This window comes from Loxodonta africana, chromosome X (assembly GCF_030014295.1).
Source record: "Loxodonta africana isolate mLoxAfr1 chromosome X, mLoxAfr1.hap2, whole genome shotgun sequence".
Classification (NCBI taxonomy): Eukaryota; Metazoa; Chordata; class Mammalia; order Proboscidea; family Elephantidae; genus Loxodonta; species Loxodonta africana.
In genome coordinates this window covers 56,892,115-56,919,353 of record NC_087369.1, presented here as the reverse complement: position 1 = coordinate 56,919,353, position 27,239 = coordinate 56,892,115, and the positions used below count along the sequence as shown (strand labels likewise).

General features: G+C 39.2%; 1 protein-coding gene across 9 annotated transcripts in view; it reads left to right on the top strand.

Moving 5' to 3' along the window:
• Positions 1–2,063: 2,063 nt before the first annotated feature.
• The window catches only part of LOC100656046 (zinc finger protein 182), a 66,320-nt gene continuing 41,144 nt past the window's right edge, over positions 2,064–27,239 (top strand). For 7 of the 9 annotated variants that reach the window (XR_010319778.1, XM_064278230.1, XM_064278231.1 and 4 more), the window contains exons 1-2: positions 2,623–2,745; positions 3,642–3,700. Coding sequence is in view for 4 of the 9 variants with exons in the window: in XM_064278231.1 (XP_064134301.1) it covers positions 3,686–3,700 (15 nt within the window). In the remaining 5 variants the exon portion in view is untranslated. Of the gene's footprint in view, positions 2,409–2,622; positions 2,746–3,641; positions 3,701–27,239 lie in introns of those variants that run through there. The other 2 variants (XM_064278232.1, XM_064278234.1) reach the window with 2 other exon arrangements.

The window sequence follows — 27,239 nt, the reverse complement described above, 5'->3', positions numbered from 1 at the left end:
GCCATAGCTTGTGGATGTGCACTGCAGAACCTGGGGTGGTTTCTGAGGGGCTGCATTGGTGGCTCAGAAACATTTCTGGAGCTGGTGATCACTGTGCCCCCAATGCCCTCCAACCCTAAATGATTTCCCCCTCCATGTAGGAGTGTCTGTGTAGAAAGTGTTGGGGGATGTTTGGGGGCTGGAAGGGACCAGACTGGGATGTGCCATAAAAATCCAGCCCCACCTATTTCCCACCTCTTAATTCTGACGGACTTTGTACCCAGGAGGTGCTGATCCTTCAGGGAGTAAGAGATATGAGTTATATCCCTGCTTTCTCTCTTTGCCTTGTCTACTAGGAAGCCCCATCCATATTTCTGGTATAAATATTCCTTGGCTGGTTTTAATGGTTCTGAAATGAAGCCTCTCAGACATCTTCTGGAAGTATTGTGGGGTATTGAATTAAAAAAAATAAAGAAGAGTATTATTGGGTGGAAGTTAAGGATCTGACCTTGGGAACCTATGTAACCTTGGGCAAGTTACTTAACTTCTCTGGGACTCAGTTTCCTCATCTGAAAAGGGCCATAAGACTGATGTAGTGACTGTCTGAGGCAAGTCATGTCATTTCCTTCACATGGTCCCTGACACAAAGTACATACTGAGTTGCACCTGAGCCCCCATTACCACTTGCTGAGCCTGATGCAGGAGCCTCCTCCTGGTCTGCCTGTTTCTGCTCTTACCCTCTGTAGTGTGTTCTCCTCAAAATAGCCTGTAGGTGATGTTTTTGTTTTCTTTCTTATTAAAAAAAAGTTCTATACATATGCACATCTAGTTTTCTTTTCTTTTCTTTTTTTTTAAGTAATAATAATAAACACTTACATAGGACTTGCGAGGTGCCAGGCATTGTTCTAAACCTTTTACAATTATCAATCACTTAATTGTCAGCACAGTCCCAGGAGGGAGTCATTATTATTATCTCCCTTTTAGAAATGAGGAAACTTAGCACAGAGAAGTTAAGTGCCATGTCCTGGGTAGCACAGCTGGTAGGTGGCAGAGCCAAGGTTTGAACCCCCACTGCCTGTGTTATGTTTTTGTTTTGTTGGTTTTTGTTTTTTTTCCCTGCTATATTCCAGGGGATTTGGTTTTCTTTTTTGGTTTATATCCCAGCGTGTAGAACAGTACCTGGCATACAGGAGTGCTTTAAGGAAATCCCTGTGGAGCTCATATTCTAGTAGGAGGAAAAAAAAGGCAATAATCAAAAGAGTCAAATATACAGTATGAGTATTTTTTAATGTTAATATATAATACTAAATTTCTTCGGTCTGGTCTTTTAAAAATCTGATCCCTCTCACGGCTTCCAGAACGAAATATGAGCTCCATCGCTGGCCGAGGAGCAGCCCTATGGTACCTGCCCCCCATCTCTCCCTCCCCCGTACCTCCTACACTCCCAACACACTACAGTTATTTCTGTCCCTCCGATGTGCCAAGTAAGGTCCTACTTCAAGGCCTTTGCAACAGCTGCGCCATCCACCAGAAAGCTCTTTGCCCCAGATCTTTGTATGGTCGGTTCTTTTTGGTCAGCCTGTCTCCTTGGACGAAGAAAGACCGTTCCTTAACATTCGGAGAAAGCAACCTGCTAGCCACTACTGAACACAGCTCCTCCCACCACCCCGTTGTGTGTGTGTGTTCCATGTCGCTGTTTATTTATTCTTCAGCTTTCTGTCTGTCTACATACCGTCCTGAAAACGTTAGAATGTCAACTCCCAGCCCCAGCCACCGGATGAAGCCAGTGACCTTTCCCTACCTCCCAGTCTGCTCATACAGAGCTCTCCTGCCACGCATGCCGTCTTTCTATTCAATTTCATCTTCTCCAAACCCAGTATTACCTTCCAAATTCAAGACACCAAATGCCTGCCTGCTAGAATATTTTCCTTAATTCCACACTTCCTCTCCCAGCTGTAAAAAAACCGGACTCTGCAAGTCTTAGAAATGGCAGCCTCCGCAGAACTAACTTAACACCCCCTCAAAATGGCCGCCCTTGAGGGGACGAAACACACTGGGCGCGGCCATCTTGCCTCCCCCAGCGACATCACAGATGCGGCCATCTTCCTTCCACGCCTGCGCTGCTGCCTCCGTAACCTCAGCGTCTGGCAAAGCTGAGGGGTTTGGGCCCTTGTTGCCTACTCAGAGCAACTACAGAGCGTGCGCAGGACTCGCCGCGCAACCCTTTAGGTGCTAGAGGGTCGGTCCTGAAGCGGAAGTGCTTCTCGGGGACAGTTTTTGTACGCTGGCCTCTGCAGTGAGCCGAAAATCTGTTGTTGAGAGTGAGGTTGAGGGGGCGAGTACTAGGGGGTGTGGGCTGAGTGATGGGAGAGTTCTGGGTAATGAGCGAAGGGAGGTCTGTGTGGATCATTGATGTGGAGGTTTGTTGGGTGAGTGATGGGCAACTGAGACGTCAGTGATTGGAGAGGGTCTGTGGGCTCAATGGTGGACAAAGTTAGGAGGATTAGTCAGGATCGAATGGGCTTATTGAACTTTGAATTTAACACATTTCCAGCACAGTGACCTGCGCTAAGGGTTCAGCTGCACTCCCCAGGGCGTAGGCCCCTCCTTAGCACCTCCCCCGCCCCCCCCGCCCCCCCCCCCCCCGCCCCGTGCCTCTCTACCCTGCCCAAGCCCAAGGTAGGGGCCTTTTGTGAATGCTGCAGCTGAAGTGAATCTGCACCCGAAGTGCGCCTTCCTACTCCAGGCCAAGACAGCCTCTGTGAGGTGAGGAGAGAGGGAAGAAGAGGCAGCTGAGAGGACTCACTTGTCTAGGGGCTTCGTCCAAAGTTGGGGGTAGGAGGGATGAGTGGGGCCTAGAGCCCCAGGGTCTCAGGGAGATCTTGGTTAAAATGTCATTAGGATAATAGTTTTAAAATCAGTATTTTGGTGTTTAACAAGTAAGAAACATATTTTAATTATAGATACGTTGGAAATAGAGGAAAGGCAATACTAATCTCACCCCATACACACATTTAGATATCTGTTCTTAGAAATTTTTAGTGCGTATAGGGGTATGTGCTTTTAAATATTTACAATATAGTGTTTAGATGGGTTCCTGCAGTTTTACTTTTTTCCCCCCATTTAGAAGTTTAATGTTACTTAGCTTAAACAGTTTTCGATAACTTTTTTTCAGCTTCTAATTGAGATGTATGGACAGAAAAGTACAAAGATAATAAGTGTACAGTTCCATACAACATTATTTTTTAGCAGCATTTAAATAGCATCTCATCCTTTGTATTTCCTTATTATGGTAATCCCTTATTTTGGGTTATATAGGATCTTTTAAGTTTGATATTGTTGAAATCAATGCCGAGATGAAAGTACTTACAGAAAAATAATTTATGATACATTCTAATAAATTATTTCATTAAGGAAAATACCTAGAAATACAATTTCTGGGTCAGTTACACATGCATAAAATTAAAAAAAAACTTCATATTCATTGTTCACATGAGAAAAAGGGTCAAGAATACACAAGTTGTTAAAGGCACGTGGTTGCCCAAGTTCTTCCAAAGAGCAGCCTCATAACCAGCTTCGTGAGGGGATTTCTAGTCAGGAAGTTCTGGCCACTGAAAGCCTGGTGGGGTCTCATACGCTCTCCTTTTCTCCCCTGGTTCCAGCTCAACCTTCACACATCTCTGCCCTTTCCCAACAAGAGCAAGAGATGGCCAAATCCCAGGTAAGTATGTTTCCTTTGTTTTACCATGGATGTGTTGAGATCTTTAGGAGTCTGGTGTTTATAAATAAACATTAGCATCAGGGAAAATATGAGAGAAAGCAGATCAAGGCCAAGTTAGAGTGTGGATATGTGCAGGACTTAGGGTATAACAGATACTAATGTTGAGCTGCAAGTTTCTCTTTGAGCTGTCTGGCAGTCATAGCAAAAAGGGAAATGGCACCAGTAACATGGCTCACCTTACCCATACGGAGAGAGCACGCCAATCCTTGGGGGAAGTTTAAGATTTCCTGAAATTAAGTTTCAAAGCGTTTCTTTGTTGGGTCTTAATGTGGTTGATGGAATTGTCTTCAACCACAGCGTGGTGAGAAATGCAGTCACTGCCATCCTACAGCATTCCTCTGTGAACTGAAGACATAATGTCAAAATGTAATTTAGGAATGACATACCTTCTTTCAAATGATTTTCCTGAAGTATTTTCTCAGTTGGACTTCTGATTCTTGTTTGGCTAAGACACAAAGTTCTGTAGACACCCACAGCCTATCATATTTTTTTTACATTTTATTTTTTAAATTAACATACAGTAATACTGATTTTGTTGTTGTTGCTGTACACTTTGATAAATGTTAATGCATGTATAGATTGATTTAGCTAGTCTATAGGATAGAGAATAGTTTCATTCCCCCCAAAAACTGTCTCATGTTACCCCTTTGTAGTCATACCTCTCCCCGCAACCCCACCAGTAACCCCTGGCAACTACAGATCTGTTCTGTGTCACTATAGTTTTCTCTTTTCAAGAGTGTCATATAAATGGAATCCTGTGGTATGTAACCTTTTTTTAAATTAAACTTATTGTTTTTAGATAATTGTAGATTTGCATGCAGTTGTAAGAATAACACAGAGATCCTGTGTACCCTTTACTCAGTTTCCTTCAATGGTAATATGTTCCAAAATTATAGTATAATATCACAATCGAGATACTGACATTGATATGTCAAGATACAGAACAGTTGCATCACTGCAGGGGTCCGTCATGTTGTCCTTTTACAGCCACACTCACCACTATTCCCCCCTCATCCCTGTTCCTAGACTCCTGGCAATCACTAATCTCTTCTCCATTTCTTTAATTTGGTCATTTCAAGAATCTTGAAGAATCCCTTTTGGGATTGATTTTTTCACTCAGCATAATTCTGTGGAGAGTCATCCAAGTTGTTGTATCAGTAGTTCATTCTTTTTTTTTTTTCCTTTAATTTTTATTGTGCTTTAAGTGAAAATTTACAAATCAAGTCTCTCATACAAAAATTTATATACACCTTGCTACGTACTCCTAGTTGCTCTCCACCTGATGAGACAGCACACTCCTTCTCTCCACTCGGCCAGCTCTAACCCCCTCTGCCCTCTCATCTCCCCTCCAGATAGAAGACGCCAACATAGTCTCAAGTGTCTACTTGATCCAAGAAGCTCATTCTTCACTGTCATCTTTTTCTAGCACATTGTCCACTCCAATCCCTGTCTGAAGAGTTGACTTTGGAAATGGTTCCTGTCTTGGGCTAACAGAAGGTCAGGGGGCCATGACCACCGGGGTCCTTGTAGTCTCAGTCTGACCAATTAAGTCTGGTCTTTTTACGAGAATTTGGGGTCTGCATCCCATTGCTCTCCTGTTCCTTCGGGTTCTCTGTTGTGTTCCCTGTCAGGGCAGTCATTGGTTGTAGCTGGGCGCCATCTAGTTCTTCTGGTCTCAGGATGATGTAGTCTCTGGTTTATGTGGCCCTTTCTGTCTCTTGGGCTCCTAATTACCTTGTGTCCTTGGTGTTCTTCATTCCCCTTTGCTCCAGGTGGGCTGAGACCAATTGATGCATCTTAGATGGCCACTTGCTAGCATTTAAGACCCCAGATGCCACTCTCCAAAGTGGGATGCAGAATGTTTTCTTAATAGATTTTATTATGCCAATTGACTTACATGTCCCCTGAGACCATGGTTCCCAAACCCCCGCCCCTGCTATGCTGGCCTTCGAAGCATTCAGTTTATCCAGGAAACTTCCTTGCTTTTGGTTTAGTCCAGTTGTGCTGACCTCTCCTGTATTGCGTGTTGTCTATTCCTTCACCTAAAGTAGTTCTTATCTACTATCTAATTAGTGAATACCCCTCTCCCTCCCTCCTTCCCTCACCCCTCTAAAACCCCTCTAGTAACCATCAAAGAATATATTCTTCTCTGTTTAGACTATTTCTCAAGTTCTTATAATAGTGGTCTTATACAATATTTGTCCTTTTGCAATTTACTAATTTCACTCAGCATAATGCCTTCCAGATTCCTCCATGTTATGAAATGTTTCACAGATTCCTCACTGTTCTTTATTGATGCATAGTATTCCATTGTGTGAATATACCATAATTTCTTTATCCATTTATCCGTTGATGGGCACCCTGATTGCTTCCATCTTTTTGCCATTGTAAACAGGGCTGCAGTGAACATGTGTGTGCATATATCTGTTCGTGAAAAGGCTCTTATTTCTCTAGGATATATTCCAAGGAGTGGGATTGCTGGATTGTATGATAGTTCTATTTCTAGCTTTTTAAGGAAGTGCCAAATCGATTTCCAAAGTGGTTGTACCATTTGACATTCCCACCAGCAGTGTATAAGTGTTCCAGTCTCTCCACAACCTCTCCAACATTTATTATTTTGTGTTTTTTGGATTAATGCCAGCCTTGTTGGAGTGAGATGGAATCTCATTGTAGTTTTGATTTGCATTTCTCTAATGGCTAATGATCGTGAGCATTTCCTCATGTATCTATTAGCTACGTGAATGTCTTCTTTTTAGTGAAGTCTCTGTTCATGTCTTTGCCCATTTTTTAAATGAGTTATTTTCTTTTTGTAGTTGAGTTTTTGTAGTATCATGTAGATTTTAGAAATCAGGCGCTGATCGGAAATGTCATAGCTAAAAACTTTTTCCCAGTCTGTAGGTAATCTTTTTACTCTTTTGGTGAAGTCTTTGGATGAGCATAGGTGTTTGGTTTTAGGAGCTCCCAGTTATCTGGTTTCTCTTCTACATTGTTAGTAATGTTTTGTATACTGTTTATGCCATGTATTAGGGCTCCTAGCATTGTCCCTATTTTTTCTTCCATGATCTTTGTCGTTTTATACTTAGGTCTTTGATCCATTTTGAGTTCGTTTTTGTGCATGGTGTGAGGTATGGGTCTTGTTTCATTTTTTTGCAGATGGATATTCAGTTATGCCAGTGCCATTTGTTAAACAGACTGTCTTTTCCCCCATTTAACTGACTTTGGGCCTTTGTCAAATATCAGCTGCTCATATGTGGTTGGATTTATGTCTGGATTCTCAATCCTGTTCCATTGGTCTATGTATCTGTTGTTGTACCAATACCAGGCTGTTTTTAACTACTGTGGCGGTGTAAAACCAAAAACCAAACCCGTTGCCATCGAGTCGATTCCAACTGATATCGACCCTATAGGACAGAGTAGAACTGCCCCATGTGGTTTCCAAGGAGTGCCTGGTGGATTCGAACTAATAGATTCTAAAATCAGGTAGTGTGATGCCCCCATTTTGTTCTTTTTCAGTAATGCTTTACTTATCTGGGGCCTCTTTCCCTTCCACATAAAGTTGGTCATTTGTTTCTCCATCTCATTAAAAAATGTCTTTGGAATTTGGATCAGAATTGCATTGTATCTATAGATTGCTTTTCATAGAATAGACATTTTTACAATGGTATGTCTTCCTATCCGTGAGCAAGGTATGTTTTTCCACTTATTTAGGTCTCTTTTGATTTCTTGCAGTAGTGTCCTGTAGTTTTCTATGTACAGGTCTTTTACATCTGTGGTAAGATTTATTCCTAAGTATTTTATCTTTTGGGGGTCTATTGTAAATGGTATTGATTTGGTGATTTCCTTTTTGATGTTCTTTTTGTTGGTGTAGAGGAATGCACCTGATTTTTGTATGTTTATCTTGTATTTCAATACTCTGCTGAACTCTTCTATTAGTTTCAGTAGTTTTCTTGAAGATTCTCTAGGGTTTTCTGTGTATAAGATCATCTCATCTGCAAATAGAGATACTTTTGCTTCTTCCTTACCTATCTAACCAAAAAACCCAATCCCAGTGCCATCGAGTCGATTCTGACTCATAGTGACCCTATAGGACAGAGTAGAACTGCCCCGTAGAGTTTCCAAGAAGCACCTGGCGGATTCGAACTGCTGACCCTTTGGTTAGCAGCCATAGTAGCACTTAACCACTACGCCACCAGGGTTTCCCCTTACCAATCTGGATGCCCTTTATTTCTTCATCTAGCCTAATTGCTCTGGCTAGGACCTCCAGCACAATGTTGAATAAGAGTGGTGATAAAGGGTATCCTTGTCTGTTTCCGGATCTCAAGGAGAATGCTTTCAGACTCTCTTCATTTAGGATAATGTTGGCTGTTGGCTTTGTTAAAATGTCCTTTATTATGTTGAGGAATTTTCCTTCTATTCCTATTTTGCTGAGAGTTTTTGTTATGAATGGGTGTTGAACTTTGTCAAATGTCTTTTCTTCATCGATTGATAAAATCATGTGGTTCTTTTGTTTTATTTATATGATGAATTACATTAATTGTTTTTCTAATGTTGAACCATCCCTGCATACCTGGTATGAATCCCACTTGGTCATGGGGAATTATTTTTTTGATATATTGTTGAATTCTATTGGCTAGAATTTTGTTGAGAATTTTTACATTTAAGTTCATGAGGGATATAGGTCTGTAATTTTCTTGTGGTGTCTTTACCTGATTTTGGTATCAGGGTTGTATGCTGGCTTCATAGAATGAATTTGGGAGTATTCCATCCTTTTTTATGTTCTGAAATACCTTTAGTAGTAGTGGCGTTAACTCTTCTCTGAAAGTTTGGTAGAACTCTGCAGTGAAGCTGTCCGGGCCGGGGCCTTTTTTTGTTGGGAGTTTTTTGATTACCTTTTCAATCTCTTCTCTTTTTATGGGTCTTTTTAGTTGTTCTACCTGTGTTTGTGTTAATTTAGGTAGGTAGCGTGTTTCTAGGAATTCATCCATCTCTTCTAGGTTTTCAAATCTATTAGAGTACAATTTTTCTTAGGAATGTGATATGATTCTTTTAATTTCAGTTGGGAGTGTTGTAATATCGCCCATCTCATTTCTTATTTGGGTTATTTGCTTCCTCTACTGTTTTTCTTTTGTCAGTTTAGCCAATGGTTTATCAATTTTGTTAATTTTTTCAAAGAACCAGCTTTTGGTCTTGTTAACTTTTTCAGTTGTTTTTCTGTTTTCTATTTCATTTAGTTCTCTAATTTTTATTATTTCCTTTCTTCTAGTGCCTGAGGGTTTCTTTTGTTGCTCTCTATTTGTTCAAGTTGTAGGGATAATTCTTTGATTTTGGCCCTTTCTACTTTTTTTACATGTGCATTTATTGAAATATATCGACCTCTGAGTGCTGCTTTCACTGTGTCCCAAAGGTTCTCATAGGAAATGTTTTCATTTTCATTGGAGTCTATGAATTTCTTTATTCCATCCTTAATGTCTTATATAACCCAGTCGTTTTTGAGCAGGGTATTGTTCAGTTTCCAAGTGTTTTATTTCTTTTCCCTGCTTTTCCTGTTATTGATTTCCACTTTTATGGCCTTATGGTCAGAGAAGATGCTTTGTAATATTTCAGTGTTTTGGATTCTGCTAATGCTTGCTTTATGCCCTAATATGTGGTCTATTCTAGAGAATGTTCCATGTGCACTAGAAAAGAAAGTATACTTGGTTGCTGTTGGGTGAAGTGTTCTGTATATGTCTATGAGGTCAAGTTGGTTGATTGTGGCATTTAGATCTTCCGTGTCTTTATTGAGCTTCTTTCTGGATGTCCTGCCCTTCACCGAAAGTGGTGTATCGAAGTCTCCTATAATTGTGGAGCTATCTGTCTCACTTTTCAATGCTACTAGAGTTTGTTTCATGTGTCTTGCAGTCCTGTCATTGGGTGCATAAATATTTAATATGGTTATATCCTCCTGGTATATTGTCCCTTAATCATTATATAGTGTCCTTCCCTATCCTTTATCGACTCAATGGCACTGGCTCTCTTTTCTTCTCCCTATCCTTTGTGGTGGATTTCACTTTAAAGTCTATTTTGTCAGAAATTAATATTGCCACTCCTGCTCTTTTTTGATTGTTGTTTGCTTGATATGTTTTTTTCCATCCTTTGAGTTTTGGTTTGTTTGTGTCTCTAAGTCTAAGGTGTGTCTCTTGTAGGCAGCATATAGACGAATCATGTTTTTTTTTGTCCATTCTGCCATTTTCTGTCTCTTTATTGGTGCATTTAGTCCATTTACATTCAGCATAATTATGGATAGGTATGAGTTAATGTTGTCATTTTGATGTCTTTTTTTCTGTGTTGTTGACAGTTTCTTTTTCCCACTTAATTTTTTGTGGTGAGTACTTTATCTTTTTATAATGTTTTTTCCTCTTATTGTTGTAGATTTTTTTTCTTCTGAGTCTGTATTTTTTTCTTGTATTTTATTATGATGAGTAGGATTGTTAGTCTCCTTTGTGTGTTTTTTAATCTTGATTTATTTATGTGGATTCCCTGTCTGGGTTAACCTCTGATTGCTCTGTCCATTGTTCTAGTCTTGGGTTGATACCTGATATTATTGATTTTCTAACCAAAGAACTCCCTGTAGTATTTCTTGTAGTTTTGGTTTGGTTTTTATGAATTCGGTAAACTTCTGTTTATGTGGAAATGTTCTAATTTTACTTTCATATCTGAAAGACATTTTTGCTGGATGTATGATTCTTGGCTGGCAATTTTTTTTCCTTCAGCGCTTTATTTAAGTCATCACATTGCCTTCTTGCCTGGATGGTTTCTGCCAAGTAGTCCAAGTTCATTCTTATTGACTCTCTTTTGTAGGTGACTTTTCGTTTATCCCTACCTGCTCTTAAAATTCTCTCTTTATGTTTGGTTTTGGCAAGTTTGATTATAATATGTCTTGGTGACACTCTTCTAAGATCTGCCTTATGTGGAGTTCCACGAGCATCTTGGATAGATATCTTCTCATCTTTCATGATTTCAAGGAAGTTTTGTGCCAATAAATCTTTAGCAATTCTTTCTGTATTTTCTGCTATCCCTCCGTGCTCTGATACTCCAGTCGCTGGTAGGTTATTTCTCTTGATAGAATCCCACATGATTCTTAAGGTTTCTTCATTTTTTTAATTATTTTATCTGATTTTTCTTCAAATATATTAGTGTCAAGTGGTTTATCTTCAAGGTCACTAATTCTGCCTTCCTTTTGCTCGATTCTGCTCCTCTGACTTTCTGTTGAGTTGTCTAATTCTGTAATTTTGTTGTTAATCTTACGAATTTTTGATTGCTGTCTCTCTATGGATTCTTGCAGCTTATTAGATTTTCCTTATGTTCTTGAATAAGCTTTTTAATTTCTTCAGCTGTTTTATCTGTGTGTTCCTTGGCTTGTTCTGCATAATGCCTGATTTCCTTTCTGATGTCTTGAAGAGTTCTGTATATTAATCTCCTGTACTCTGCATCTGGTAGTTCCAGGAAGTCACCTTCATCCAGAAGATCCTTTGATTCTCTGTGTTGAGGGCTTGTTGAAGCGATCATGGTCTGTTTCTTTATGTGGTTTGCTATGGACTGTTGTCTCTGAGCCATCTAAAAGTTATTAGTTTGTGTTTGCTTAATGTATCCTGGTTTCTTGCTTTGTTTTGTTTTGATTTGCCCAAATGGGTTACTTGGGTGAGCTAGCTTGATTTACACCTTTGAAGCTCTGATGTCCTGTCACCAGGTGGCTAGAGCTGTTATCAGGTATATGAGCTTATGAGTTCATTCACTTTTCTTGTGTGGATTCAGCTCAGGTGTCCAGGTAGCTGGTCATCAAGTGTGTGATGCAGTCTCTGTCGTACAGTTTTAGAGGTTCAGGGGTGTTTTGTGTGGGTACTGGTATCTGATTGCAGTAGGGGGTCACGCTCTGAATAAGGCAGGGGGCTGAGAACTCTCCTGAGTGTCTCTGAGGAAAGTGTGTCCCTGTTCCCTAGAGCACACAGGTGGGTCAGTTCTTCAGATGGACCATGTGCACCCAATCCTTTTGGTTGTAAGGCCTGGGAGGTACCAGTTACCCTTGGACCCCTGTCGCGGGTGTCTGGGTGAAACGTGAGTGGAGCCACCAGCCCTTAAACTGATGTGGGTAGGTGAGGACCCTGTTTAATAGGCAAAGCAGTGTCAAACATGAAACATTCACCTCTTCACCACACAGGTGAAACAGCTGCAGTCTGCGAACAAAGGCCTATTTTCCTGAAATAGGCCTACACATGCCCATTCAGGGGGGAAAGGTATTCAAAGTCCATGGACCGTTTATGCCTGGACAGGAGCCACTTCTGTCCTGAGCTCCCCTGATTAGTGGAACTGGCAAATTATCCTTTCCCCTGATGTGAATTTATTCCTTCTCTAAGGCCAGGAGCGTGGCTCAGGGTGCTCAACAGGGCCTATCTCAGGCCCAGGGAAATCAACAGCCACTGAAGTCGGCTTGGGGGTGGGGGGGGCGTGGTAAAATGTATGCAAGTACTTAGCTTTTGCCAAGAGCACCATTCTTTTCTGGTTCCGGAGGTATGAGTACGCTGTGCCGCTTGCTGCTTCTCCCTGAGGAAACTGTGACCGAGTGCTACTACTGAACAAAAATGAGAATACAACATAAAAAATCTGTGAGCTGCAGCCAAAGCAGTGCTTAGAGGAAATCTTACAGCATTAAGTGCTTATATTAGAAAAGTTTCAAATAAATAATTTAAGCGTCTTTCTAAGAAACTAGAAAAAGGAGAGCAAAATGAACCCCAAAGAAAGAAAATAATAAAGAGCAGAAATCAGTGAAGTTTAAAACAGAAAAACAATAGAGAAAAAATAATGAAACAAAAAATTGGTCCTTCGTTCCTTGTTTTTAGCCCACACTTGAGCAATGAGTTTTACGCTACCAGGCTGCTTCAAATCCCAAGCCTTTCTTCAATTCTGTAGGGCAGATAATTTCCTTTCATACTATTTCTGTCTCAAGGCAGAGAGATAATTATCTCTTTCCACACTCCACACTTGTTCAAATTCTTGTTTGCTTTTGTTCTCTCTCCTATGATTTGACCTTATGGATTTACACTTTTAAAAATGCTTTTATTAACATTTGTGTTAAATTTTGAGATGATATGTATGTGTTTAGCCGTTTAGCAATGTTTAATTTTTTTTGTTAGGAAGAGTTTAATCAACTGAAGATTAGTTATGAGAGTAAGGTTTGCATACTGAGCACTAACTTTAGCAATAGTTTTGATTTAAAAAATGATTTCAAAATTCAAATCTGTTAAAACATTTTGTTCAATAAACCACAATTAAAATAGAAATTTTAAAAATTAAAAAAAATTGGTCCTTTAAAAAGGTCAATAAAATTGAAATACCTCTAGCAAGACTGGCAAAGGAAAAAAGAGAAAAGACACAAATTACTGATATCAGAAATGAAAGAGAGGATATCACTAAAGAAATCAGACACTAAAAGACAATAAGGAATGTTACAAACAACTATAATATATACACATAAACTTGGCAACTTAGATGAAATGGACCAATTCCTAAAAAAAACCACGAACTACCAAAACTCACCCAAGATTAAAAAGATAACATGAATAGTCCTAGAACTAATAAGACAGAAACCTCCTGTAAAAGACACCTGTAGGCCCATATGGTTTCACTGCCATAGTCTACCAACATTTAAAGAAGAAATGACACCAATTTTACACATCATCTCACAGAGAATAAAATAGAAGGAAATACTTCCCCATTCATTTTATGATACCAGCATTACCCCAATGCCAAAACCAGACAAAGACAGTACAAGGAAAGAAAACCTGTTGTTAGCTGTCATCGAGTCAGTTCCAACTCATAGTGACCCGATGTACAAAAGAACGAAACACTGCCTGGTCCTGCACCATCCTCACAATCATTGCTATGTTTGAGCCCACTGTTGGAGCCACTGTGTCAGTCCATCTCACTGAGTGCCCTCCTTTTTTTTGCTGACCCTCTACTTTACCAAGCATGACGTCCTTATCTAGGGACTGGTCCTTCCTGATAACATGTCCAAAGTACATGAGATGAAGTCTTGCCATCCTTGCTTCTAAGGAGCATTCTGGCTGTACTTCTTCCAAGACAGATTTGTTCATTCTTCTGGCAGTCCGTGGTATATTCAATATTCTTTGCCAACACCATAATTCAAAGACATCAATTCTTCAGTCTTCCTTGCTCACTGTCCAGATTTTGCATGCATATGAGACAACTGAAAATATCATGGGCACACTTTAGTCCTCAAGGTGACATTTTTGCTTTTTAACACTTTAAAGAGGTCTTTTGCAGTAGATTTGTCCAATGCAATATGCCGTTTGAATTTTTTGACTGCTGCTTCCATGGGCGTTGATTGTGGATCCAAGTAAAAATGAAATTCTTGACAACTTCAGTCTTTTCTCTGTTTATCATGATGTTGCTTATTGGTCCAGTTGTGAAGATTTCTGTTTCCTTTATGTTCTGGTATAATCCGTACTGAAAGCTACAGTTTTTGTCTTTATCAGTAAGTGCTTCAAGTCCTCTTCACTTTCAACTGTATATCACAGGTTGTTAATGAGTCTTCCTCCAATCCTGATGCCACGTTCTTCTTTGTATAGTCCAGCTTTTGGGATTATTTGCTCAGCATACAGATTGAATAAGTATGGTGAAAGGATACAACCCTGAACCCTCATGGAAACAAATGCAAAAATTTTTGACAAAATATTAGCAAATCAAACCTAGAAATATATATAAAGAATAGTACACCATGACCAAGTAAATTTCCGGAATGCAAGGCTAATCCTATATTTGAAACTCGAACAATGTAATCTACCATATCAACAATCTAGAAAAGAATAACCACATGATCATAACAGTTGATGCAGAAAAGGCATTTGAAAAATTCAATACCAATTCATGATAAAAATTCTCAGAAAACTAGGCATAGAAGAGAACTTCCTGAAATTAATAAAAGGCATCTAGAAAACACCAATAGGTAACATCAAACTGAATGGTGAAAGTCTGGATGCTTTTCCCCAGAGATTAAAAACAAGGTGAGGGATGTATATTCTCACCAATCCTAGTCAACATTATACTGGAAATTTTAGCCAGTACAATAATACAAGAAAAAAAAAAAAAAGAGAAATAAAAGGCATACTGACAGGAAAGGAAAAATAAATCTGTCTCTCTTCATGGAAAAAAAAAAATTTTTTTTTTCCATGGAAGACATGATTTATCTATATAGAAAATCCCTTACTGTATTTTAATGCCTATAATTATACTAATGAGTTTCACAAGGTCACAGGATACAAAGTCAACAAACAAAAATCAATCAAATTTCTGTATAGTAGAATGCTGGAAACCAAACTTTTAAAAAGAATAACATTTATAATAGCTTAAAAAAATGAAACACATAACCCTAAGAAAACATTTACAGGACCTGTATGCTGGAAATTACAAAATGTTGATGAAATAAAAAAGACGACCTAAATAAATGGAAAAACATACCATGTTCAAGGCTTAGAAGAAGCAACATAGTAAGGCTGTCATTTCTCCCTAAAATGATGTATAGGTTTAACACAGTTCCCATCAAAATCCCAGCAGGATTTTTTTTAGATATAGCCAAGATTAAGGAGCTCTAGTGGAACAGTGACTAAAGTGCTCAGCTGCTAACCAAAAGGTCAGCAGCTCAAACCCACCTGCTGCTCTGCAGTAGAAAGATGTGGCAGTCTGCCTCCATAAAGATTTACAGCCTTGGAAATCCTATGGGAGTGGTTTTACTCTGTCCTGTAGGGTCGCTATGAGTTGGAATCGACTCAGCAGCAGAGGGTGTTTTTGGTGTAGACAAATTTATTCTAAAGTGGAACGAGAATAGCCAACACAATTTTGAAAAATCAGGATAAAATTGGAAGAATCACAATACCCAACTTTAAGACTTATGATATAGCTGTAGTAATGAAGACAGTGTGGTATTGGCAAAGGAATAGATACTAAGACCAACAGAACAGAATAGAGTCCAGAAATAAATCTCACAAATATGGCAAGTTAGTTTTTGACAAAACCATAAAAGGAATTTAATGGAGATAGTCTTTTCAACAAATGGTGTTTGAAAAACTGGAAATCCACATGCAAAATAATGAACCTTGAACTAATCTTCCCACCTATACAAGTCAGTACAAAATGGATCACAGATCTAAATGTAAAGCCTCAACTATAAAACTTACAGAATAGGAGAAAATCTTCATAACCTTGTTTAAAATGGTAGTGGTAGCAGTGATAGTACCTGTCTAACTTCAGGGGGGATAATGTGAATCACGATCAGCCCAAGGTGGGTCCCCATGAGGTGGAGGTCAGATACACTTCTACTCTCCAACCTTTTTACCAATTCTGACATCAGCCATCCCTTTCACAGCACTCTCTGCTTCTCTTCTGTGTTCTTGTTATCCTTTTCCAGCTTATTCCACCACCATTAATGTAAATTCTCTGCCCCCTAAGTGCCTCATCTAACCTTTTTTTTTACGGTTTTTCAAATTCATTTATTGTGCTTTAAGTGAAAGTTTACAAATCAAGCCAGTCTCCCATATAAAAAGTTATACACACCTTGCTATGTACTCCTGGCTGCTCTCCCCCTGATGAGACAGCACGTGCCTCCTCTCCACCTTGTATTCCCCGTGTCCATCCAACCAACTCCTGTACTCTCTGCCTTCTCATCTTGCCTCCAGACAGGAGCTGCCGACATAGTCTCCTGTGTCTACTTGAGCCAAGAAGCTCACTCCTCACCAGTATCATTTTCTATCTTATAGTCCAGTCCAATCCCTGTCTGAAGAGTTGGCCTCGGGAATGGTTCCAGTCCTGGGCTAACAAAGGGTCCAGGGACCATGACCTCCAGGGTCCCTCTAGTCTCAGTGACCATTATTAAATCTGGTCTTTTTACAAGAATTTGAGATCAGCATCCCACTGTTCTCCTCCTTCAGGGATTCTCTGTTGTATTCCCTGTCAGGGGAGTGATCTGTGGTAGCTGGGTACCATCTAGTTCTGGTCTCAGGCTGATGTAGTCTCTGGTTTATGTGGCCCTTTCTGTCCTTCGGGATCATCTTTACTATATATCTTTGGTGTTCTTCATTCTCCTTTGCTCCAGGTGGGTTGAGACCAAATGATGCATCTTAGGTGGCCTCTTGGGAGAATTTAAGACCCTGGACGCCTCTCACCAAAGTGGGATGCAGAACGTTTTCTTAATACATTTTGTTACACCAGTTGACCTAGATGCCCCCTGAAACCGTAGTCCCCAAACCCCCGTCCCTGCTACTCTGGCATTCAAAGTGTTTGGTTGTATTCAGGAAACTGCTTTTGCTTTTGGTTTAGTCCAGTTGTGCTGACCTCTCCTGTATTGTGTGTTGTCTTTCCGTTCACATAAAATAGTTCTTGTCTGCTATCTAATTAGCGAATACCCCTCTCCCTCCCTCCCCGCCCTCATAACCATCAAAGAATATTTTCTTCTGTGTTTAAACTGTTTCTTGAGTTCTTATAATAGTGGTCTCGTACGGTATTTGTTCTTTTGCAGCTGACTAATTTAACTCAGCATAGTGCCTCTCAGGTTCCTCCATGTTACAAGGTATTTCATGGATTCATCGTTGTTCTTAATCATTGTGTAGGATTCCATTATGTGAACATACCATAATTTATTTACCCATTCATCTGTTGATGGGCACCTTGGTTGCTTCCATCTTTTTGCTGTTGTAAACAGGGCTGCAGTGAACATGGGTGTGCATTTATCTATTTGTGTGAAGGCTCTTATTTCTCTAAGATATAGTCCAAGGAGTGGAATTGCTGGTTCGTATGGTAGTTCTATTTCTAGCTTTTTAAGGAATAATCAAATCAATTTCCAAAGTGGTTGTACCATTTGACATTCCCACCAGCAGTGTATAAGAGTTCCAGTCTCTCCACAGCCCCTCCAACATTTATTACTTTGTGTTTTTTGGATTCATGCCAGCCTTGTTGGAGTGAGATGGAATCTCATCGTAGTTTTAATTCGCATTTTTCTAAGGGCTAATGATCGAGAGCATTTTCTCATGTGTCTGTTAGCCGCCTGAGTATCTTCTTTAGTGAAGTGTGTGTTCATATCCTTTGCCCACTTCTTGATTGGGTTGTTTGTCTTTTTGTGGTTGAGTTTTAACAGAATCATATAGATTTTAGAGATCAGGCGCTGGTCAGAGATGTCATAGCTGAAAATTTTTTCCCAATCTGTAGGTGGTCTTTTTACTCTTTTGGTGAGGTCTTTAGATGAGCATAGGTGTTTGATTTTCAGGAGCTCCCAGTTATCGGGTTTCTCTTCGTCATTTTTGGTAATGTTTTGTATTCTGTTTATGCCTTGTATTAGGGCTCCTAAGGTTGTCCCTATTTTTTCTTCCATGATCTTTATCATTTTAGTCTTTATGTTTAGGTCTTTCATCCACTTGGAGTTAGCTTTTGTGCATGGTGTGAGGTATGGGTCCTATTTCATTTTTTTGCAAATGGATATCCAGTTATGCCAGCACCATTTGTTAAAAAGACTATCTTCTCCCCAATTAACTGACACTGGGCCTTTGTCAAATATCAGCTGCTTATATGTGGATGGATTTATATCTGGGTTCTCAATTCTGTTCCGTTGGTCTATGTGCCTGTTGTACCAATACCAGGCTGTTTTGACTACTGTGGCTGTATAATAGGTTCTGAAATCAGGTAGAGTGAGGCCTCCCACTTTCTTCTTCTTTTTCGGGAATGCTTTGCTTATCGGAGGCTTCTTTCCCTTCCATATGAAGTTGGTGATTTGTTTCTCCATCACATTAAAAAATGACATTGGAATTTGGATCAGAAGTGCATTGTATGTATAGTTGGCTTTTGGTGGAATAGACATTTTTACTATGTTAAGTCTTCCTATCCATGAGCAAGGTATGTTTTTCCACTTAAGTATGTCCTTTTTAATTTCTTGTAGTAGAGCTTTGTAGTTTTCTTTGTATAGGTCTTTTACATCCTTGGTAAGACTTATTCCTAAGTATTTTATCTTCTTGGGGGCTACTGTGAATGGTACTGATTTCGTTATTTCCTCTTCGATGTTCTTTTTGTTGATGTAGAGGAATCCAAGTGATTTTTGTATGTTTATCTTATAACCTGAGACTCTGCCAAACTCTTCTATTCGTTTCAGTAGTTTTCTGGAGAATTCCTTAGGGTTTTCTGTGTATAAGATCATGTCCATCTGCAAATAGAGATAATTTTACTTCCTCTTTGCCAATCCGGATGCCCTTTATTTCTTTGTCTAGCCTAATTGCTCTGGCTAGGACTTCTAGCACAATGTTGAATAAGAGCGGTGATAAAGGGCATCCTTGTCTGGTTCCCGTTCTCAAGGGAAATGCTTTCAGGCTCTCTCCATTTAGAGTGATGCTGGCTGTTGGCTTTGTATAGATGCCCTTTATTATGTTGAGGAATTTTCCTTCAATTCCTGTTTTGCTCAGAGTTTTTATCATGAATGGGTGTTGGACTTTGTCAAATGCCTTTTCTGCATCAATTGATAAGATCATGTGGTTTTTGTCTTTTATTAATATGGTGGATTGCATTAATGGCTTTTCTAATATTAAACCAACCTTGCATAAAAAAAAAAAAATATTAAACCAACCTTGCATACCTGGTATAAATCCCACTTGGTCATGGTGGATTATTTTTTTTTGATATGTTGTTGAATTCTATTGGCTAGAATTTCGTTGAGGATTTTTGCATCTATGTTCATGAGGGATATAGGTCTGTAATTTTCTTTTTTTGTGATGTCTTTACCTGGTTTTGGTATCAGGGAGATGGTGGCTTCATGGAATGAGTTGGGTAGTACTCCATCATTTTCTGTGCTTTGAAATACTTTAGTAATAGTGGTGTTAACTCTTCTCTGAAAGTTTGGTAGAACTCTGCAGTGAAGCTGTCCGGGCCAGGGCTGTTTTTTGTTGGCGTTTTTTTGATTACCGTTTCAATCTCTTTTTTTGTTATGGGTCTATTTAGTTGTTCTACTTCTGATTGTGTTAGTTTAGGTAGGTAGTGTTTTTCCATGAATTCATCCATTTCTTCTAGGTTTGCAAATTTGTTAGAGTACAATTTTTCGTAATAATCTGATATGATTCTTTTAATTTCAGTTGGGTCTGTTGTGATGTGGCCCATCTCCTCTCTTATTTGGGTTATTTGTTTCTTTTTCTGTATTTCTTTAGTCAGTCTGGCCAATGGTTTATCAATCTTACTGAGTTTTTCAAAAAACCAGCTTTTGGCTTTGTTAATTCTTTCAATTGTTTTTCTGTTCCCTATTTCATTTAGTTCAGCTCTAATTTTTATTATTTGTTTTCTTCTGGTGCCTGATGGATTCTTTTGTTGCTCACTTTCTATGTGTTCAAGTTGTAGGGACAGTTCTCTGATTTTGGCTCTTTCTTCTTTATGTATGTGTGCATTTATCGATACAAATTGACCTCTGAGCACTGCTTTTGCTGTGTCCCAGAGGTTTTGATAGGAAGTATTTTCATTCTTGTTGCATTCTATGAATTTCTTTATTCCCTCCTTTATGCCTTCTATAACCCAGTCTTTTTTGAGCAGGGTATTGTTCATTTTCCAAGTATTTGATTTCTTTTCCCTAGTTTTTCTGTTATTGATTTCCAGAAGATGCTTTGTAATATTTCGATGTTTTGGATTCTGCAAAGGTTTGTTTTATGACCTAATATGTGATCAATTCTAGAGAATGTTCCATGTGCACTAGAAAAGAAAGTATATTTTGCAGCTGTTGGGTGGAGTGTTCTCTATAGGTCTATGAGGTCAAGTTGGTTGATTGTAGCAATTAGGTCTTCCATGTCTCTATTGAGCTTCTTACTGGAAGTCCTGTCCTTCTCCGAAATTGGTGTGTTGAAGTCTCCTACTATAATTGTGGAGGTGTCTATCTCACTTTTCAGTTCTGTTAAAATTTGTTTTATGTATCTTGCAGCCCTGTCATTGGGTGCATAAATATTTAATATGGTTATATCTTCCTGGTCAGTTGTCCCTTTAACCATTATGTAGTGTCCTTCTTTATCCTTTGTGGTGGATTTAACTTTAAAGTCCATTTTGTCAGAAATTAATATTGCTACTCCTGCTCTTTTTTGATTGTTGTTTGCTTGATATATTTTTTTCCATCCTTTGAGTTTTAGTTTGTTTGTGTCTCTAAGTCTAAGGTGTGTCTCTTGTAGGCAGCATATAGACGGATTGTGTTTCCTTATCCAGTCTGAGACTCTGTCTCTTTATTGGTGCATTTAGCCCATTTAGAGTCAGTGTAATTATAGATAAGAATGTGTTTAGTGCTGTCATTTTGATGCCTTTTTTTGTGTGTTGTTGACAGTTTGATTTTTCTACTTACTTTTTTGTGCTGAGATGTTTTTCTTTGTAAATTGTGTGTTTCTGATTTTCATAGTAGTCGAATTTATGTTTGCTGAGTCGTTATGTTTTTCTTGGTTTTTATTTTGAGTTATGGAATTGTTAGACCTCTTTGTGATTACCTTAATATTTGCCCCTATTTTTCTATGTAAAAACCTATCTTGTATCGTCGTGTATCCCCTTGTTTTCCTCTCCATATGGCAGTTCTATGCCTCCTGTATTTAGTCCCTCTTTTTGATTATTGTGATTTTTTACATAATGACTTCAATGATTCCCTGTTTTGAGCATTTTTTTCGTTTTAAAATTAATCTTAATTTGTTTTTGTGATTTCCTTATTTGAGTTGATATCAGGATGTTCTGTTCTGTGACCTTGTATTGTGTTGTTATCTGATGTTACTGATTTTCTGACCAATTTACTTTAGTATTTCTTGTAGCTTTGGTTTGGTTTTTGGAAATTCTCTAAGCTTGTGTTTATCTGTAAATGTTTTAATTTCTCCTTGATATTTGAGAGAGAGTTTTGCTGGATATATGATCCTTGGCTGGCAGTTTTTCTCCTTCAGTGCTCTATATATGTCATCCCATTGCCTTCTTGACTGCATGGTTTCTGCTGAGTAGTCTGAACTTATTCTTATTGATTCTCCTTTGTAGGAGACCTTTCTTTTCTCCCTGGCTGCTTTTAAAATTTTCTCTTTATCTTTGGTTTTGGCAAGTTTGATGATAATATGTCTTGGCGATTTTCTTTTTGAATCAATCTTAAATGGGGTTCGATGAGCATCTTGGATAGCTATCCTTTTGTCTTTCATGATGTCAGGGAAGTTTTCTGCCAACGGATCTTCAACTATTCTCTCTGTATTTTCTGTTATCCCTCCTTGTTCTGGAACACCAATCACACACAAGTTATTCTTCTTGATAGAGTCCCACATGATTCTTAGGGTTTCTTCATTTTTTTTTAATTCTTTTATCTGATTTTTCTTCAGCTATATTGGTGTCAATTACTTTATCCTCCAACTGCCCCACTCTGCATTCCAATTCCTCGATTCTGCTCCTCTGACCTCCTATTGAGTTATGTATTCTGTAATTTTACTGTTAATCTTTTGGATTTCTGAATGCTGTCTCTCTATGGATTCTTGCAGCTTATTAATTTTTCCACTATGTTCTTGAATAATCTTTTTGAGTTCTTCAACTGCTTTATCAGTGTGTTCCTTGGCTTTTTCTGTAGATTGCCTTATTTCATTTCTGAGGTCATCCCTGATGTCTTGAAGCATTCTGTAAATTAGTTTTTTATATTGTGCATCTGGCAATTCCAGGATTGTATCTGCGTTTGGGAAAGGTTTTGATTCTTTAGTTTGGGGAGTTGTAGAAGCAATCAAGCTCTGCTTCTTTATGTGGTTTGATATCGACTGTTGTCTCTGAGCCATCTATAAGATATTGTAATGGTTTAGTTTATTTTTGCTCACTGAGACTTACCTTGTTTTGTTTTCTTTCAGTGTACGTAGATAGGCTACTAGATTGCGCTGCCTTGATTGTTGTAGGCTTTGAATCACTTATGTTCTCTTACCAGCTAGTTTGGGCTGTTACCAGAAATATAAGCCTAAGAGTCCATTCACTATTCTTGAGTAGAATCTGATTTTGGGTCACCAAGTGTGTGGTGTAGACTGTCACCCATTCGCTTAGAGGAGTAGTGGTGATAGTTGTGTGCACCAGATTCCAGTAGCAGCAGGGGGTCACATTCCGGGGGGGGCAGGATGCTGACAGGCTTCCCCCAAGTGCCAGTGAGGTAGTTGTGTCTCTATTCCTAAAGCACTTTGGTGGGTGGGCTCTGCAGCTGTACCTTAGGCACTGAATGCAAGTACCTCTACAGATTGGTAGGTGTCACTATCCTCAGACCCCTATGGCAGGAGGTTAGGTGGTTTGGGTGGAGCTTCAGCCCTCAGTTCCCTGTTGTCGGTCAGTGAGGGCTCTGTTTAATAGGTAGAGATATCAGACCTGGGAAACTTGTCTTTCCAGTAATCCGCTAAAACAATTACAGTCAGATCCCTATCAGAATTGCCTTTGCATTATAATAGCCACCTTGTTCCCTGTAGGGATGAAAGCCCAAGACTGTGGATCTCAAATGCTTGGCTGGAGCTGGTTCTGTATTTTTAGTCCAATTTTGGGAAGTCAGGGAAGGATTCTTGGTCCCTGGGTTTTTTGTAGCTGCTTCTCTCAGGCCAGGAGAATGGATTAGGAAAAGACAAAACCAACAAACAAAGAAAAAAAAATCCGCAGAGCACTTCGCTCCCTGGCCCAGGAAATTCCAATGTTAATTAAGCTGCCTGGGAAGGGAGGGGAGGGATCAGATAGATAGGAGAGAGTAGCACCCTGGAATGTAGACAAAGTTACTTATCTTGCTTGGGATGACTGTTTTATCTGAGATTCCCGAGGGGCCCGTTGACTGTGTGCGCTGGTTGGGTAGAGATTGCCCCCAAGGGTCAGGCCCGTGTCCTGTGCTTGTGCTGTCTCAGAAGCCGTGGTTAGTTCCTCCGCTGCCAGTCCAAAGCCCAGCGCCAAGGTTCCCCGGCTGGGATGCTGCACTCCCGGCTCCAAAACCAGTAGTTGCCTCCCGGTGACTTCTCCTTTTGTCAGCCGCGTTGCTGCGCTGCCTGCGTTCACTGGCTGTGCTTCCCCCGAGGTCACTTCTGGGGGCTAGGGCTGTGTCCCATGTTTGCGCCGTCTCAGGATGCCGTGCTCAGCTCCCCTGCGCCCAATCGAAAGCCCGGTGTCAAGGTTTCCTGACTGGCACGCTGGCTTCAGGCTCTGAAAACAGTCGCTGCTTCCCCATGGTTGTTCGTTCTCTCGTTAGCCCTGCCAGTGTGCAGCCTGCTTGTGCTGGCTGAGTCTCTATGGAGGTTACCCCAGGGGGCTAGGGGTTAGGGCTGTGTCCTGTGCCTGCCCCACCTCAGCAAGCTTCAATTAGCCTTGCCACTCAGCACCAGGGAACCGCCAGGGCCAAGGTGGGGTGGGTCGCGGGTTCCAGAAGGGGTCGCTGGTTCAGGATGCAGCTTTTCTCTCACCTGTCACTCAGGTCAACTCTTTAGATCTGCGTTTGATGGTCAGGGTTCATAGATTGTCATGTATGTGATCCATTCACTTGTTTTTCCGAGTCTTTGTTGCAAGAGGGATCCAAGGTAGCGTCTGCCTAGTCAGCCATCTTGTCCCCCTCCCCCTGTTGGGAGTTTTTAAATTACTTTTCAATCTCTTCTTTTGTTATGGGTTTACTTGGTTGTTATATCTCTGTTTGTGTTAGTTTAGGTAGATAGTGTGTTTCTAAGAAATTTGTCCATTTCTTCTAGGTTTTCAAATTTGTCAGAGTATTATTTTTCATAGTAATTCGATACGCTTTTTTTAATTTCAGTTGGGTTTGTTGTGATAGCACCCATCTCATTTCTTATTCAGGTTATTTGCTTCCTCTCCTGTTGTTCTTTTGTCAGTCTGGCCAGTGGTTCATTGATTTTGTTAATCTTTCCAAAGAACCAGATTTTGGTCGTGTTAACTCTCATTGGATTTTCTGTCCTCTGTTTTATTTAATTCTTCTCTAATTTTTATTATTTGCTTTCTACTTGTTCCTGAGGGTTTCTTTTGTTGCTCTCTTTCTATTTATTCAAGTTGTAGGGATAATTTTTTTATTTTGGCCCTTCTTTTTGGATGTGTTCATTTATTGCTATAAAGTGACTTCTGAGTACCGCTCTAGCTGTTCCCAAAAGTTCTGATAGGAAGTGTTTTCATTCTCATTTGAGTTTCCAAATTTCTTTATTGCGTCCTTCATTTCTTGTATAATCCAGTCGTTTTTAAGCAAGGTGTTGTTCGGTTTCCATGTGTTTGATTTATTTTTCCTTGCTTTTTCTGTTAATTGATTTCTGGCTTTATGGTCACAGAAGATGCTTTGTAACATTTCTATGTTTTGGATTCTGTTAAGCCTTGCTTTATGACCTAATATATGGTCTATTCTAGAGAATGTTCCATGTGTGTTGGAAAAGAAAGTATACTTGGCTGCTCTTGGGTGGAGTGTTCTGTATATGTCTGTGAGGTCAAGTTGATTGATTGTGGCATTTAGATCTTCTGTGTCTTTAATGAGCTTTCTGGATGTTCTGTCCTTCACTGAAAGTGGTGTGTTGAAGTCTCCTACTGTTATTGTGGAGCTGTCTATTTCACTTTTCAATGCTGTTAGAGTTTGTTTTATGTATCTTGAAGCCCTGTTGTTGGGTGTGTGTGCATTTAATATGGTCGTAGCCTCCTGGTATATTGTCTCTTTAATCATTATGTAGTATCCTTCCCTATCCTTTGTGGTGAATTTAACTTTAAAGTCTGTTTTGTCAGAAATTAGTATCACTACTTACGCTCTTTTGATTGTTGTTTGCTTGATATATTTTTTTCCATCCTTTGAGTTTTAGTTTATGTCTTTAAGTTTAAGGTGTGTCTATTTTAGGCACTATATAGATGGATCGTGGTTTTTTTAATCCATTCTGCCACTGTCTCTTTATTGGTGCATTTAGTCTATTTACATTCAGTGTAATTCTTGATATGTATGAGTTTATTTTTGTATTTTTGGTGTCTTTTTTAGTGTGTTTTTGACAGCTTCTTTTTTCCACTTAATTTTTGGTGCTGAGTAGTTTTCTTTATAAGCTGTGTTTTCCTCTTTTTCATTGTTGTTGATTTTGTTTTTGCTAAGTTTTGCTTGTATTTTATTTTGATGTGTAGGATTTGTAGTCCAACAAAAAAAATTTTTTTTTGTGTTTACCTTAGTATCTATCCCTGTTTTTCCATGTTTAAACCAAACGCTTATTTATATTGCCTTGTCTTCCTCTGCATATGAAAGGTCTATGACTACATTTTTTAGTCCTTCTTTATTGATTTAATGTTGTCATCTTTTACATAATGACGGCTCTGTTTCCCTGTTTTGAGTGTTTTTTATCTTGTTTTATTTTTGTGATTTGCCTATCTGAGTTGATATCTGGTTTCTCTGTCCTCTGTTCTAGTCTTGATGTTACTGATTTTTTAGCCAGAGGACTCCCTTTAGTGTTTCTTATAGTTTTGGTTTGGTTTTTACGAATTCCCTAAACTTCTGTTTATCTGGAAATCTCCTAATTTCGCCTTCATATTTGAGAGACGGTTTTGCTGTATATACGATTCTTGGCTGACAGTTCTTTTCCTTCAAGGCTGTATATATGTCATCCCATTATCTTCTTGCCTGCGTTGTTTCAGCTGAGTAGTCCAAGCTTATTTTTATTGGCTCACGTTTGTAGGTGACTTTTCGTTTATCCCTAGCTGCTCTTAAAATTCTTTATCTTTGGTTTTAGCAAGTTTAATTATAATATATCTTGGTGACTTTCTTTTGGGATCTGCCTTGTATGGGGTTCAGTGAGCTTCTTGGATAGATAGCTTCTCCTCTTTCATGGTATCAGGGAAGTTTTCTGCCAATAGACCTTCATTGAGCCTGTCTGTATTCTCAGTTTTCCCTCTCTATACTGGTACTCCAATCACTTGTAGGTAATTTTTCTCAATAGAGCCCCACATGATTCTTAGGGTTTCTTCATTTTTTTTTAATTCTCTTATCTGATTTTTCTCTGAATATATTCTTGCCAAGTGTTTTATGTTCATTCTCTCTAATTCTGACTTTCATTTCCTCAATTCTGCTTCTCTGACATTCTATTGAGTTGTCTAATTCTGAAATTTTATTATCTTCAAGATTTCTGATTGGTATCTTTCTGTGGATTCTTGCATCCTATGAAATTTTTCATTATGCTCTTGAATAACCTTAATTTCCTCGACTGCTTTGTTGTGTGTTCCTTGGCTTGTTCTGCGTTTTGCTTGATCTCCTTCCTGATCTCTTGAATAATTCTATATATTAATCTTTTGTATTCTGCCTCGGTAATTCCAGGAAAATATCTTTATCCAGAAGATTCCTTGATTCTTCGATTTGGGAGTTTGTTGAAGCAATCGTGGTCTGCTTCTTTATGTGATTTTATATCGACTGTTGTCTCGCAGCCATCTATAAGTTATTGTATTAATTTATTTTATGTTTGCTTACTAT